This window comes from Miniopterus schreibersii (genome assembly GCF_964146895.1).
Source record: "Miniopterus schreibersii genome assembly, chromosome: 14".
Taxonomy (NCBI): Eukaryota; Metazoa; Chordata; class Mammalia; order Chiroptera; family Miniopteridae; genus Miniopterus; species Miniopterus schreibersii.
This window is the reverse complement of record NC_138114.1, coordinates 12373109-12386562: the sequence shown is the minus strand read 5'-3', so window position 1 is coordinate 12386562 and position 13454 is coordinate 12373109. Positions and strand designations below refer to the sequence as shown.

At 56.5% G+C, this 13454-nt stretch overlaps 1 protein-coding gene across 6 annotated transcripts in view; it reads left to right on the top strand.

The window, feature by feature from the left end:
• ZMIZ1 (zinc finger MIZ-type containing 1) overlaps nucleotides 1-11543 on the top strand; it is a 220876-nt gene extending 209333 nt beyond the window's left edge. For 5 of the 6 annotated variants that reach the window (XM_081157614.1, XM_081157613.1, XM_081157615.1 and 2 more), the window contains 6 exons: nucleotides 249-316; nucleotides 626-694; nucleotides 1163-1407; nucleotides 2599-2765; nucleotides 6078-6335; nucleotides 7783-11543. In XM_081157614.1, the coding sequence (XP_081013740.1) occupies nucleotides 249-316; nucleotides 626-694; nucleotides 1163-1407; nucleotides 2599-2765; nucleotides 6078-6335; nucleotides 7783-7890 (915 nt within the window). In that variant the 3' untranslated portion in view covers nucleotides 7891-11543. The remainder of the gene's footprint in view (nucleotides 1-248; nucleotides 317-625; nucleotides 695-1162; nucleotides 1408-2598; nucleotides 2766-6077; nucleotides 6336-7782) is intronic. The other variant, XM_081157616.1, reaches the window with a different exon arrangement.
• Nucleotides 11544-13454: the final 1911 nt, after the last annotated feature.

Sequence of the window (13454 nt, the reverse complement as noted above, 5' to 3'; positions counted from 1 at the left end):
GGCAGGCTTCTTGGGTGACGTAGGCACAGGGATGGTGTGAGGAAGGCTGGGCAGAGGCATGCAGGCACAGAACAGTAGCCCCACCCAGCAGCCAGCCTGGGTCTCTCCCATTGTCTGTCTCCCTTCCCAGTAGGAGATCCTCACAAGGGTCCCAGAAACAGTAGCACTTGCATCAAAACAGCTTCTGAGAGTCCTGATCTCATCTGTATGTCTGTCCATCTGTCTGTCTTGTCTGTCGGCCTCTGCAGTGCTTTGACCTGGAATCATACCTGCAGCTGAATTGCGAGAGGGGGACCTGGAGGTGTCCTGTGTGCAAGTGAGTGACCCCCACCCCAGCAGAGCTCCTCTGGCCTCCCTCTGGCCCTATTCTTTAGGGTCCAGCCACCACCACCTGCCCTAAAAGCAAAAGAGAGAACCCCAAGTACAGCAGAGGGCTCAGGTGACAGGAGCTGTACATAATCATGATTCCCTTGTATCAAGCTGTTGCAATTCCATCCTCTCTTGTCAGTGCCTGTAGCAGTAACCAGCGGCAGGGACAGGGTGTCCTTCACACAGTGGGGCAGGATGGGCTGTGCCCCTACCCCTTAGGGTCCAGGAGCAACAGCCAAAACCTTTTCTTTTCCAGTAAAACTGCTCTGCTGGAGGGCCTGGAAGTGGATCAGTACATGTGGGGCATCCTGAATGCCATCCAACAGTAAGTGGGCCTCCCCAGCTGGGGGCGCGGGGGGCAGGGTGGTGGGAATGGAATGTGAGCCTGGATTAGATGAGGTGAGCATGTGAACACCCCTGACACCCCCCAGTCTGGAAGTCCACTTACTCCCCCATCTCTCGCCTTTCTGTGGCTTTACCTCTGGGGCTTCTGTATCTGGGGGCAAATGCACTTTCTAGAAAGGACCAAACTCGGCCAAAATAGGAAGCTGACAGTGCCCCCAACAGCCACTTCCTGGGTGGGAGACCCTGGCTGTGCCCTGCCTCTTGCTTTTACTAGCCTCAGTCTCCCTGTCTCTCACAAGATGTAAAAGTTCCACATACCTCTGTCATAGGCAGAGAATGGGGGTAGGGAGCCTGGGCAAGGACACCTCAGTGTTTGTTGGAGCGGAAGGCTCTTGTGTTCACAGCTCAGCCCCCTGGAGCTTCAGCTCTGCCCCTTTGCTCCCCCCAGCTCCGAATTTGAAGAGGTCACCATCGACCCCACGTGCAGCTGGCGGCCAGTGCCCATCAAGTCGGACCTGCACATTAAGGATGACCCTGATGGCATCCCCTCCAAGCGGTTCAAGACCATGAGCCCCAGCCAGATGATCATGCCCAACGTCATGGAGATGATCGCAGCCCTGGGCCCCGGCCCATCCCCCTACCCACTCCCACCTCCACCTGGGGCCAACAACTCCAACGACTACAGCAACCAAGGTGGGTGACGCCAGACAAAGGGCAGCCCCAAGGTCCCAGCAGGGCACAGGACTCTGCTGATGGTAGCAGGTGGGGGGTGTGGTGTGAAGAGACAGACGTGGCATACACTCCCCCAGAACGTCCCCACGTCACTGGACTTCGGAGTGCGGCGTCTCACACACTGCCACCCTCCCATCTCCGTCCAGCGGCCTGGTTCCATCCAGCATGTGGTTGGCGTCCAGCTGGGAAGCATGAGTGAAAGGCTGCCCCATGAACAGCCTCCTGCCTCTCCCCCACCTGCCTGGCCTGCGCTCCTGACTCTAGGGCGGCAGGTACCAAGCCCAGGGGCTTCTGAGCCTACTTTGCTTGGGGCACACTGCCACCTCTTCCCCAGCCTGAGTTCACTGGGACCCACAGAATACTCTCAGCTGGAGTGCTTTGCCCTGCCCCCAGCCCTCCCATGTCTCTGTGACATCTGTATTGTCCCTGTCTCTGCAACTCCCCACTGCGCCAGGGACAGAGTCCAGGTGTCGGGAGCTCCAGACTTTGGCCACCAAGGTCACCATCACTGCCCTCTTACTCTCTGCTGCCCAGACCAAGCTTCACCTGTATGGCCGTTCCTAGAAAGTACCCACCCCCTCAAACACGGGGTGGCAGCTCCCTCCTAGGATCCTGCTCTTAGGTCCCCAGAGCTCCTGGATGATGACAGGCCCAGAGAGGTTAGCCCACCCAGCCAGAGTCCACCAGCAGCTGGGGAGCCCAGACAGCTGGCTTCTCATGGTGTCAGCTTGATTCTGACGCAGCTTTCTTCATGAACTTGGCAGATCCTGACCTCCTGCTCTGGGCCTGGGTTGTCCCAGTGATGAGGTGCAGCCCTGTGGGGGCAGCGGGGGACACAGGTGCAGGGGGCTAGCTCAGTATATCATGTGGAAGGCTGAGACTGGGGCCTCATTGCATGTCCCCCTGCCCACAGGAACCCAGCCCCCCTTTCTCCCACTCCGCCCCTCGTAGCTGTAGAACAGCACATGCCCGGGGCCGAGGCCCACAGGACAAGGCTGCATCGCTGCCCATGGCACAGCCTGGACACTGAGGCTGCAGGAGCCAACTCAGGCCTCAGAAGGACAGGACTTGGTTCTTCATTTTTAAGCCACCTGCAACCCAGGGGTGGCTGTCTTCCCTCTGAGTGACCCCCCACCCATTTGTTTCCCCCAGGCAACAACTACCAGGGCCACGGCAACTTTGACTTCCCCCACGGGAACCCCGGCGGCACGTCCATGAATGACTTCATGCACGGCCCCCCCCAGCTCTCCCACCCCCCAGACATGCCCAACAGCATGGCAGCCCTGGAGAAGCCCCTCAGCCACCCTATGCAGGAAACTGTGAGTACCTCTTCCTCCCCACGCCCCAGCCCCTGCGTGCAGCTGGTGGGCAGGGGGCTCCCCAGGACCTCTAACATCTGCCTTGTCCCCTCCCAGGCAAAATGGAGGACTGAGAATTGGGTTTGGGGGCTCAGGAAGGAGAGAGAGACTGACTGAGGCTGGGTCATAGCCCACTGGCGTCCTTGGATTTGTTTCACATCAGATTCTCAGGAGATGGAAGCTTCAGGCTCCTCCCTGCACTCACACATGCACACCCCCACATACAACCTCACACATGCACACACCCACATACAACTCACACATATGCACATCCCCGCATGCAACTCCCACCCTCTCTCTCTCTCTCCCATTTATACACACTCTTACTCAATCTGCTATAGCCCTGACCATGTAGAATTTTGTCCCAAACCCAGGTACATAATTACTCCCCAGGGGCCTGAATCCTTAGGGTATCACCACCTCCTGCAAAAAGATGCTGGGACATCTACTTATCTTGCGAGTATTCACTTCTTGCCTGTTTCACCTGTTAACATACACCCTGCACTGCTGAAAAAGCCCCTTGTGGGCAAGGTGTCCATTGCCGTCCAGAGGCCCCCCGTCCTGTACCCTGGAGGCAGAGCTAAGAGGCCAGTGAGCACTGGATGATTCCACTAGATTTAACAGATGTTTCCTTAGCTTGTGCCCCAGGCTGGGCCTTGTACCTGATGTAAGCAAGACAGACACGGGCCTTGCACTAATGGAGCAAAAGCTCTGGCAGGGCCTGGACGGAGGAAGAGCAGTCGGGTTTGGGGAAAACTGAGGGCTGAAGTCTGAGGCTCAGCAGTTCTGTCTGCTCCTGAGGAAGAGGAGCGGGAGGAGGGCAGTGAGGGCCTAGCAGTGGGTCCTGGGCCGTACCAGCTAGAGGGCAGGGTCCAGGGCTACCACAGAAGGTCCTACTTGGCAGCAGGGTTAGATGGTCCTACACCGGAAGGTGCCACTCAGGCCCTCTAGTCCTTTGTCATGTGGCCTGGAAGGAAGGGGCCTCTGGACTGTGCTGTGTTCCACACACCTGACAGTTGGCCCTGCCACTGAGACAGGCCGTCCTGTGAGCCAGAGCCACCTTCTTCTAAGCGACAGTGACAGTTAACCAGGAATCTAGGTGAGGGTGCTGCAGTGGCTTTCTCATGGGACCCCAGGACCCCAGATCACAATAGCTGCTTTCTTGGGGCTTCAGCCACAGCTTTGCAAGTTACTTTCTGCCCTCTGGGGCTCCTGATTTCTGGGGGACCTTTCTCCTGGACCCCCTTTCCCAGCCCTCCAGGACCTCAGCATTCCACGCCCAGCATCCTACACCCCTTCACTCATGTTGCACATTCTGAGCCCGCACAATTTCCAACACTGGCAAATGGCAGCGAATGTCGGGCACCTCCTGTGTCCAACAGGCCTTGCTCTTGCCTTGTTAGCCTTGCACCTGGCTTCTTCAGAGGGACCTACACCTGTGAGTTGACTTCACAGTCCCCCAGGATACCCCCCAGATATGCACTGTCCTTCCCCATTTCTGGGATCTCTGTAGATGGCAACTGGACCCAAAAGTACAGCTGTGCAAGGTGGGGTGGTATGGTCACAGATAAACTACCCTCACACCTGCCCAACCAGAGCAGCCACCCCAGCTGAACACATGGCTGGGAAGGATTCCCCTGCACTCGGGGACTGGCAGGAGGGCTTCAGCCAGGTGCTGGTTCACTCAGGGACTCTCCCATGCCAGGTGGCAGGTCAACAGGTATTATCAGCAGGTCCCAGAGAGCCCCTGCCCCTCTCGGTCCTGAGACATTCCAGCAAAATGTCAGGGCCAAAGGGAACAGCTGTGTTAGCACATCTGGAGACTGTCCTGGGTCGGGATGCCCCAGGGGCGTGGAGCCCCCTCCTGCCCCCCAGAATGGGCACTTTGGGGCCTCCACAGCATGGGTGGGAGTCAGGAGCTGGCCTTATACCGACAGCAGTGGCATCCCTCCAGCACTTCCTGGTCCTTCTTACCCCATGTGTATCCCACACTCTGTGCCCGTGGGTCATCCCCCGATCTCAGGACCCAGGCTGTAGGGCCACTGTGCTACGACGAGGGCCACCTGGACTGTGGGCAGAGGCCAACCCACAGCAAGGCCTGGGGAGCAGCTTTTAGGAGAAACAGGAAGAGAAACTAGGGTCTAGAGAAAATCAGGGAAGGCGTGGCTGCCATTTTCAAACCCACAAAGGGAAAAAGGAATGTTTCTGTGTGACCCAGAAGGTGGGGAGGGGAGAACATACTAAAGACCAAGGAGACATTTGGTCACAGGCCGCCCTTTCCGAGCGAGCAGCCTGGCGAGTCAGTGGGCTCCCTCCCCATCACTGGCAGTGCGAGTGGGGCTGAGGAGCCTGTCAGATGCTGGGAGTGGTGAGGGCTTGGGCTCAGCCTTTCCCTCCGAGACCTGAGCTCTGAAGGAAGGGTGCTGGCCCAGCAAATAGACTAGCAAGGGAAGTTTAAATCCCACTCCACCTGCCCGTGCCCCTGTCCTCCACAGCCCCCGTGTTCCAGTGCATAGGCTCACGGGAGCGCGTGGGCCCTCTAGTTCACCCACGCCCCACCTTAGCAAGGCAGCCCCTGCGTGAGCCTGGTGCCCGGGGAGGTGCCTTCTGCACCACACGGGGGTGCAGCCTGTAGCTTGCCTAGGTGGGTGGCCAGGAGGAAGAGTCTGGCAGTGCTGAGAGGCTCCACTCTGCTCCTTTGACCTTGGCTCAGTTCTTCCTGCCCCAAGGCATCAGGCAGGGCTTGTACCGAGTGTGCCCAGCACTGCCCCCGCCCGGGTCCACTTGGGGAGCACAGACCCACTCCTGAGCTCACGCCTGCCCCATGCTGTGTGTCCATGTCTGCTCTCCTCCACCCTGGCCGTCGGGGGCCTGCACCATGCTGCCGGCAGCACCCCGCCTCCCGCTCCCCGGAGCATGCCCATTCTGCTTCTCCATCGCCTCGCTGTTGTCCATTGTGGTGTCCAGGCTGAGGAGGCGGGCGGGCTCGAAGGGCCTGGCCCCATGCTCCGTGCCTGTGCTTGTCTCGGAGCCCCTGCCACCTCCCTCCCAGACTCCGGCAGCCTCAGAGGCCCCTGCCCCCGCCTCGCTCTCCACAACCGCTGACTGGCAGTTTTGGGGGAGGATTTTGTTGGCATTCAGCTTTGTAAAGGGGTGGCTTGTTTTGGGGGTTTGTCATTTTCCTGGGTTTGTTTGGTTTTCATTTCTCCAGGCATCTCGTCGCTGCACCTCGTCACCTCACCTTTCTTTCTCCTGCTCTCTCCTCCTCCACAGATGCCACACGCTGGCAGTTCTGACCAGCCCCATCCCTCCATACAACAAGGTTTGCACGTCCCACACCCCAGCAGCCAGTCAGGGCCTCCATTACATCACAGTGGGGCTCCTCCTCCTCCTTCCCAGCCTCCCCGGCAACCGCCACAGGCCGCTCCCAGCAACCATCCACACAGTGACCTGACCTTTAACCCCTCCTCAGCCTTAGAGGGTCAGGCCGGAGCGCAGGGAGCATCCGACATGCCGGAGCCTTCGCTGGATGTAAGTTGGGGTCCCCACTTGCCTTGGCCTGGGGCTAGGCCAGGTGCCCGGGACCTGCCCAGAGAGCAAGGGTGGGTGTCGAGGGCCCAAGGCCCGGGTGGAGGAGGTGTAGCTGTGAGGGGGTGGGTGGGCGGCGTGGGCCCAGGCAGGTTGCCTCCCCTGGCTCCAGAACCAGGAAACCCCACAGTGGGGAAGCCCCGCTGAGGTCCGAGTGTCCCCTCCCCTCTCCTGCCAGCCCCTGCCCCCTCGTCCCCTTGGCCACAGTCCTGCAGCCCAGCCCTGCCCCACTTCCCCCAGGCCCTCACAGAGTCCCTCTGGGCCCGTCTGGAGGCAGCATAGGAGGCTCCTGCCCTTGTCCCCCCCCTTCCTCTCCCTCTCCCCCCACATTGAGTTTGCCATCTCCTTGTCTGCTGCACCCTCTGGCCAAGGCAGAGGAGGGGCTGGGATGACCGCCCCTCTGTCTCACTGGTGTATGTCTGTCTCCAGTTTCTTGTCCGTGTGTTATCCATGCCCTGTGCTTCTGCTTGCTCCATCGCTCACCCTGAGAGAGGCCCCCGTATGGGGTGACAGCAGGATCAGCCTCCACTCACTTAGGGGTCACTGAGGTGGAAGCGGGTGGTGGAGATTCTGGTCTCGCACCTTGAGACCTGGATGGTCTGGAAGATGGGAAGAGATGCTCTAAGTGATGGGGGCTGGGCAGTTGGCCAGGGCTAGACAGGAGAAAGTACAGAACTTGCCCCTCCCATCCCAACACCTACGCTCTAGATTTCCAGAAAGGAGGCCTGCCCTCGCCTCAGCGGCTCCTATCCTTCCCCTCCCAGCCCCGCTGTCACCCGTGGCCCCACCAGTGCCAGTCTTGGTGAACGGGTTCCCTCAGTTGTGCGGTCACCTTGAATTCTCACCCAGCTCTCCTCCACAGACCAGGCCAGGGGGTGCCTTTAGATTCATGAGGACCCCCCATGTGACAGGACGATTCGACCTCATGGCAGAGGGTAGGGACAGTCTGCAGTCTCTGCCCAGAGGCCACAGGGAAGGATGGTGCTGTCAGCCAGCCACAGGCTTGCCAAGGAACCCTGAGCTCCTGGGAGAGATCCAGGGTGGTGGGAGCTGCAGGGGCCGCCTACATACATGTGAAGTGGTTTCTGCTGGGAGGCCCGCTTGGCCAGCTCCTTGGGGCAGGTGTCAGGGGCCAGAGGAACCAGTCATGAGGAAGCCTCTTGATCCTCAGAGGGCCTCCCCACGTGGCCGGCTTGAAATAAGCATGGTTGTGCCCCAGACAGCACAGTGGCCTACATGCTGGGGACAGCTAGCGCTGTTCGTTTCCCCTGTTTGGGCCAGGACCCTGGGAGGCAGGCAGAGAGCAAGTAAACAGGTATGGGGGTGCCTTGCATTCCTCGCCCAGCCCCTCAGCCAACACCTCACCTGGACTTCTGTACTTCTTTTCCAGCTCCTTCCAGAACTCACAAATCCCGACGAGCTCCTCTCGTACCTGGACCCCCCCGACCTGCCGAGCAATAGTAACGATGACCTCCTGTCTCTCTTTGAGAACAACTGAAGCCCACCCTCCGCCGGGGCCATCCCTCCCCACTCTGCTCCTTCCCTGTCTGCCCCACACACACTTTCCCACTGGGAGCCCGTGTCCTCAGATCACCCCTGCGTTGGCCTCCTCAGAGCAGAGGGGTGGGAGGGTGCACTGTGAAGGCTGCTTGGGTCTGGAGCTGATGCCCAGAGCAGGCCCGAAGATGACCTTTGCGATGGGAGCCGCCAGTGAGGACACACTGACAGCAGCTTCCCGGTCCCTCTGTGTGCTGACTCCCAGCGACCTCCAGTGGCCCCCCAGGTTCTTCCAGTTTCTAAACTGTAACCCTGCCTCCCTGCTTCCTGGCCCAGAGCCTCCTTCACGTGACTGAGCCCAAAAGAAGCCTCCCTCCCCCAAGACCCAGGGGCCGGAGCCTTGGAGGAACAGTGACAGTTGGCTGCAGTGAGAACAGCCCGCCCGCCACCATCACCCACCACCGAAAAGCACAAACCTCTGGGAAAGAGAACTCTCTTAGGGGCCACGGTTGCCACTTTGACCCCTGACCTCTAAGCCAAGACACCCTGTAAACACTCTCTCAGAAAGCAGAGAAAGGACAAGATTCTGTGTTTGAGAGAGGGTGTGCCATTCCTGCTTGGGGACTGGTGGGAGAAGGGTCAGGGCCACCTCAGAGCCAGGACAGCACAGCAGGTGGCTCCACGACCTTTGGACTCGGACCTGGGCCCAGCCTTGGGGGCGCGGAGAGTGAGTACCCAGCGGAAATTATTGTGCCCTTAGTTTGGGGGCGGGGGAACGCCGCGGGTGGTCAGTAGGAATGCAACTTAAAACTTGCTCCGAGCCACTCCTGTTTTTAAACAACAATATAAAGCTGCAAATTCATCTGGAGAAAAGGAACATTGGACTTGGGCAACAAGCAAACCATTTCTCTGCGTGCGCTCTGTTTCCTCCCTCCTGTTCCTCACCCACCGCTCCCAGACTGTCATGTGGGACACCCACTTCCGTCTGTACTGGTTCCCTTTGCCCCCCTTCCCCAGACAGCAAGGTGGGGTGGTGGAAAGGTTTGGGAGGTGCAGGCTTGGGCGCATGCTGGGCTTAGCAGCAGGAAGCCCTGCACCGGCCCTCCGCTGTCTGTCTGCCCCTGAGCTCAAGGCTGCCCACATGTGCTGGGATGTACCCACAAGCATCAAGGGGTGTTTCTGTGGCTGCCTCAGACACCCCACTTGGCTGCCAGCCTCTCTCCCCTGTGTCCCTCTGCCGTCGAGAGCTCACCCCACACTCCTGCTCGTTCAAACAGAAGCAGCCTCTGGTTTTCCCCCCACCATTTGGCTCCAGTCACCTTACTGCTCTCGGAGTTTCCCGGGTAGCTTGTGTGTCCGTTTCGTTTCAGGCTCCTCTATGCTCCCCTAAGCTGCATGGCCTGGGATGCTGCTGGGCCAGCAGGTCACTTGTGTCACGTCTGTAAATTCGCTGCGCCCCTTCCTGCTGCTGCCAGGGATCCTCCTGCTCTCCTGTCCACCGTCAGCTCTCAGTCTGTCCCCCTCCGTGGCGGGTGGTCCCCAGCACTCCTCTGCATTTGACCGGATCGTGGCCCTAGCTGTTGATTTCCTGTCACTACCAGACGGCCAGCACAAGGTTTTCTGAAGGAAAGCTGCCATCGTCCGTCCCCCTACCTTTTTTCCTTTGTCCTGTTGTTGAGGTTTTTTCAAACAGTGTGGTGTTCAGTATGCAAATCAATTATTTTAAGAATTGCTTTTGTAAATATCTTTGTGAATATTTTAGTATCGTCTTTGATAATATTCAACATTTTCATGACCTGGTTATAGCCTTTGCTGGTGTTTTTAAAATACCTTGACTCAACGACAAAGACCGAGTCCTTTTTTTAAAAAAAAAAACCACAAAAACAAAAAAGCAACCAGGGCTATTTGTACCGATGAAGGGACAAAGTGTGTGGGTGGCTGTCCTGTGAGTTAGACGACCAGGCTGTCTACTGTTTAGAGCCACCCCGTCTGGTGGGACAAGACAGCAGCAGGTAGCACGTGGCCTTCCTTGCCCGGTGGTCAGTAGCCCCGCCTGTAGCCCAGCGTCTGGCCATGTGGGAATGTTCCACCCCAGACAGACTTATGATGCCTTCCCTAGAAGTTCCTGCTTCCTGCCATGCTACTTTTTCCCAGAAAGGCCTGGGGTTCACTCTGGTTCTTACCGGGGTGTCCCTACTCTGCCCCCTGACCTGTCCACAGCTTTCTAGTGCAGAAGGATGACACGCTCCGCACGGCCCAGGCTCCGGACACCCCCTCAGCCGTCTCTGGGGAAGCCCTGATCTCGGCACCTGAGGCACGTTGCTCAAGCCCCCTTTTAAGCAAGCGTCCACCAGCAAGTTCGGCCAAGAACTTTCCTGAACCGAGGTGCCTGAAGCCCACCCTCTGGGGACGTACTCTTCCCGGGTGAGTTTGGAGCCAGGCCAGGGAGTGAGGGAGGCAAAGGCATCCGGGGCTGGAAAAGCCCCAGCCGGTGACAGATGGAGGTGATGACAGCCTCCCTGAGCAGGGGCAGTTCTGAACTCAGGAGATGCTTCCCTGATCCTTTTTGGATGACTACTTGGAGCCATAAGTAACCTCAGCAAAAACGAGGCCTCCACAAGCCACTTCTCCATGACAGGCATCCACCAGGCCACAGGCACCTTTCTGCTGCCACTCCACAGATGGACAGGGCGCCGGCAGGCAGGCGGGAAAGCCCAAGTGCAGGCAATCACCCCATCTCCTTGGTTTGAAGCTTTACCCATGTATCATGTTCCCTGTAACCATTTTATTTTTTAAGAAACTTCTAATACTTTCTCCCTAATGGAAGCCCTAACCCCCCAGAGAGCTACACGTCTGCTCCCTCGGCCTGACCCATCCAGATAGGGTGATGTCAGCAGCAGTGACTCAAGGGACGTGTGTACATATGTAAATGAGAAATAGAGACATGTTAACAGATGCATTCATTTCCCTTGGAATGTGTATTGTTTTTATTTTACGAAACAAAAGGCTTGGAACTCCATCTTAACGTGGAAAAACTAGATCCTGTTTGTTAGCATTTGTGAGGTCTCTCTGCATCTGTCTCACTATGTAATATACTCTGACCCTGTGTGGAAAGGAATTTTTGTTCTGTTTCGTTTTTATTTTACCTACATGTACTATTTAGCTTCAGTGTACTAGTCCTGCCACCTGTGTATTTTTAGGGTGCTATGGAAATAATGAAAAGAAATGGGGATTTCAGAAGAAAATTGTAACCAAATTCATACTTTGTATAATTTTTGATATCATGGTCACAGGTGATTCACACGTACACACATAAACACACCCATGTGCGGCCTGAAGTAACTCCCACAGAAATCGTCATCGTCTCTGTACATCTCTGTACAATGCAATCATTTCATACTTTAAACTGGTCAAAAGTAATTGTGATTTCTAGTCTTGCAAAGCTGTATGTAGTTAGATGATGTGACAACCTCTAATATTTATCTAATAAATATGTATTCAGATGAAACCTGTATATTAGGTGTTCATGTGGTTATTTTGTATTTAAAGATCAAATTATTTGACTATTGCTAGACATTTCTATACTCTGTTGTAACACTGAGGTATCTCATTTGCCCATGTTAATTTTTTTCTAAATAAATTGACAAAAACGAAGGTTTGGCGAATTAGCTATTTTGTGAATGTTAAGGGGTGGTTTGGGTGTTTTTTGTTTTTGCTTTTAAACCACCACCCCTGCCCAATCACCCTGCAAAGAAAAAAGAAAGAAAGCAGGTGGTTTGGGTGTTGAGTTGGAGGAGCCCCTGCCATGGGTGTCCCTGGAAGAGGCCCTGAAACCTGGGGCCACATGCGAGCGGCTGGAGCCCAGTGCCCTCGCTTCCTGTGGGGCCACCCGTCTCAGCAGGCCTGGCCCTGGCGGTGGGACAGGCAGGTGGGGAGCAGGGTGCTGGCCAGGCTCGTAACCAGCAATCTTGTGGGTTTTCTGAGTGTAAGGAACAGGAGCCTATTCCTCGTGCTCGGCCCCAGAGGGCGCTGTTCAGAGCATTCGGGAAGGAAACACGAAGCACAGGCCTCGCAGAGCCTGGAGCGCTGGCTCGGCCACTCTCCGTTGGCTGTCTCTCTGCTGTCCCTACCATCTTTCCCTGGCCACCCAATTTCTCAGCACCCTTCCCGCTTTCCCTCCAAAGGAACCCTGGGTTTTCTCTTTCCTGCAATTGCGCTTTACTTGGGCTTCTCTTGCTCCAGCAGCGTCAGCATCTACACAACTGACGGCCCTTCCTGTGCTCACTGAGGTTTGGGGGAAAGAACCGGATTCCTGGGCCCAGCAGCCAATCGCCGCCCCTCCTCCGCTGAGCTCTGGCTTCCAGGGGTAGGAGCAAAACAGAGCTGCTGCGGCCTTCCCTCTGCAGGGCCTGGGTGAGGGCTCATCCAGAGGTGGAAGTGGGGGCTGGCAAGCACCCCAAAATATAGCCCCTGGAGTGTGTGTGGGAATGTGTGTCAGGAGAGTGTGAGGTCTGAGTGTCAGGAGGTGTGTTGTGCAGGAGTGAGCCAGGGTGTGGGGTACGGGGTCACATCAGCTAAACTGCTTGTGGAACCCCCCCATCTCAGGGCTTCTCCAAGGTGGCCCGTTTTTCTATTTGGTGGGAGGTGGAAGGTGAAGGAGAAAAGAATTTACATTAAAAGTGGAACCCTGCCCGGCTGGGGGTGGCTCAGCGGTTGAGCGTCGACCTAGGATCCAGGCGATTGGGGTTCGATTCCCAGTGAGGGCACATGCCCGGGTTGCGGGCTGCAGCCAATCAATGACTCTCTCATCATTGATGTTTCTCTCTCTCTCTCCCTCTCCCTTCCTCTCTCTGAAATCAATAAAGATATATTTAAAAAAAAAAAAAAGTGGAACCCTGCTAAGCGAAATAAGCCAGTCAGAGAAGGACAAGTATCATCTAACCTCACTTATATGTGGAATCCAATGAACAAAATAAACGTGAGCAAAAGAGATCCAGAGACATGGAAGTCTGTGACAGGCTGAGGGATCTGTTAGGGTGGGCAGTGGGGGGGGGGGGGATTAACCAAAGAACTTATATGCATATATGCATAGCCCAAGGACACAGACAATAGTGCATGGAGGCCTTGGGGGGGAGGGTCAAGGGGGAGAAAGGGGGGGACATCAGTAATACTTTCAACAATAAAGATAAATTTTTAAAAAATGGAATCCTGACTCTGGCTGGTGTGACTCGGTTGGTTGGGTGTCATCCCGTGCACCAAAAGGTTGCCGGTTAGATTCCCAGACAGGGCACATGCCCAGGTTGTAGGTTTGATCCTCAGTTGGGGTTCATGCGGGAGGCAGCCACCCAATGTTTCTCTCATATCGATGCTTCTCTCTCTCTCCCTCTCTGCTTCCTCTCTCTCTAAAATCAATAAAAACATTTTTTTAAAAAAAGTAGAATCCTGGTCACTACTAAACTGCAGGCACTGCCTTCTGCCAGCATCGCCAGGGCAGGAAGTGTTTTCTCTGAGAACAGACACTCCTCAGAGAGGAGGGGCGAGGGGCATGAGGGAGAGCTTCCGAAA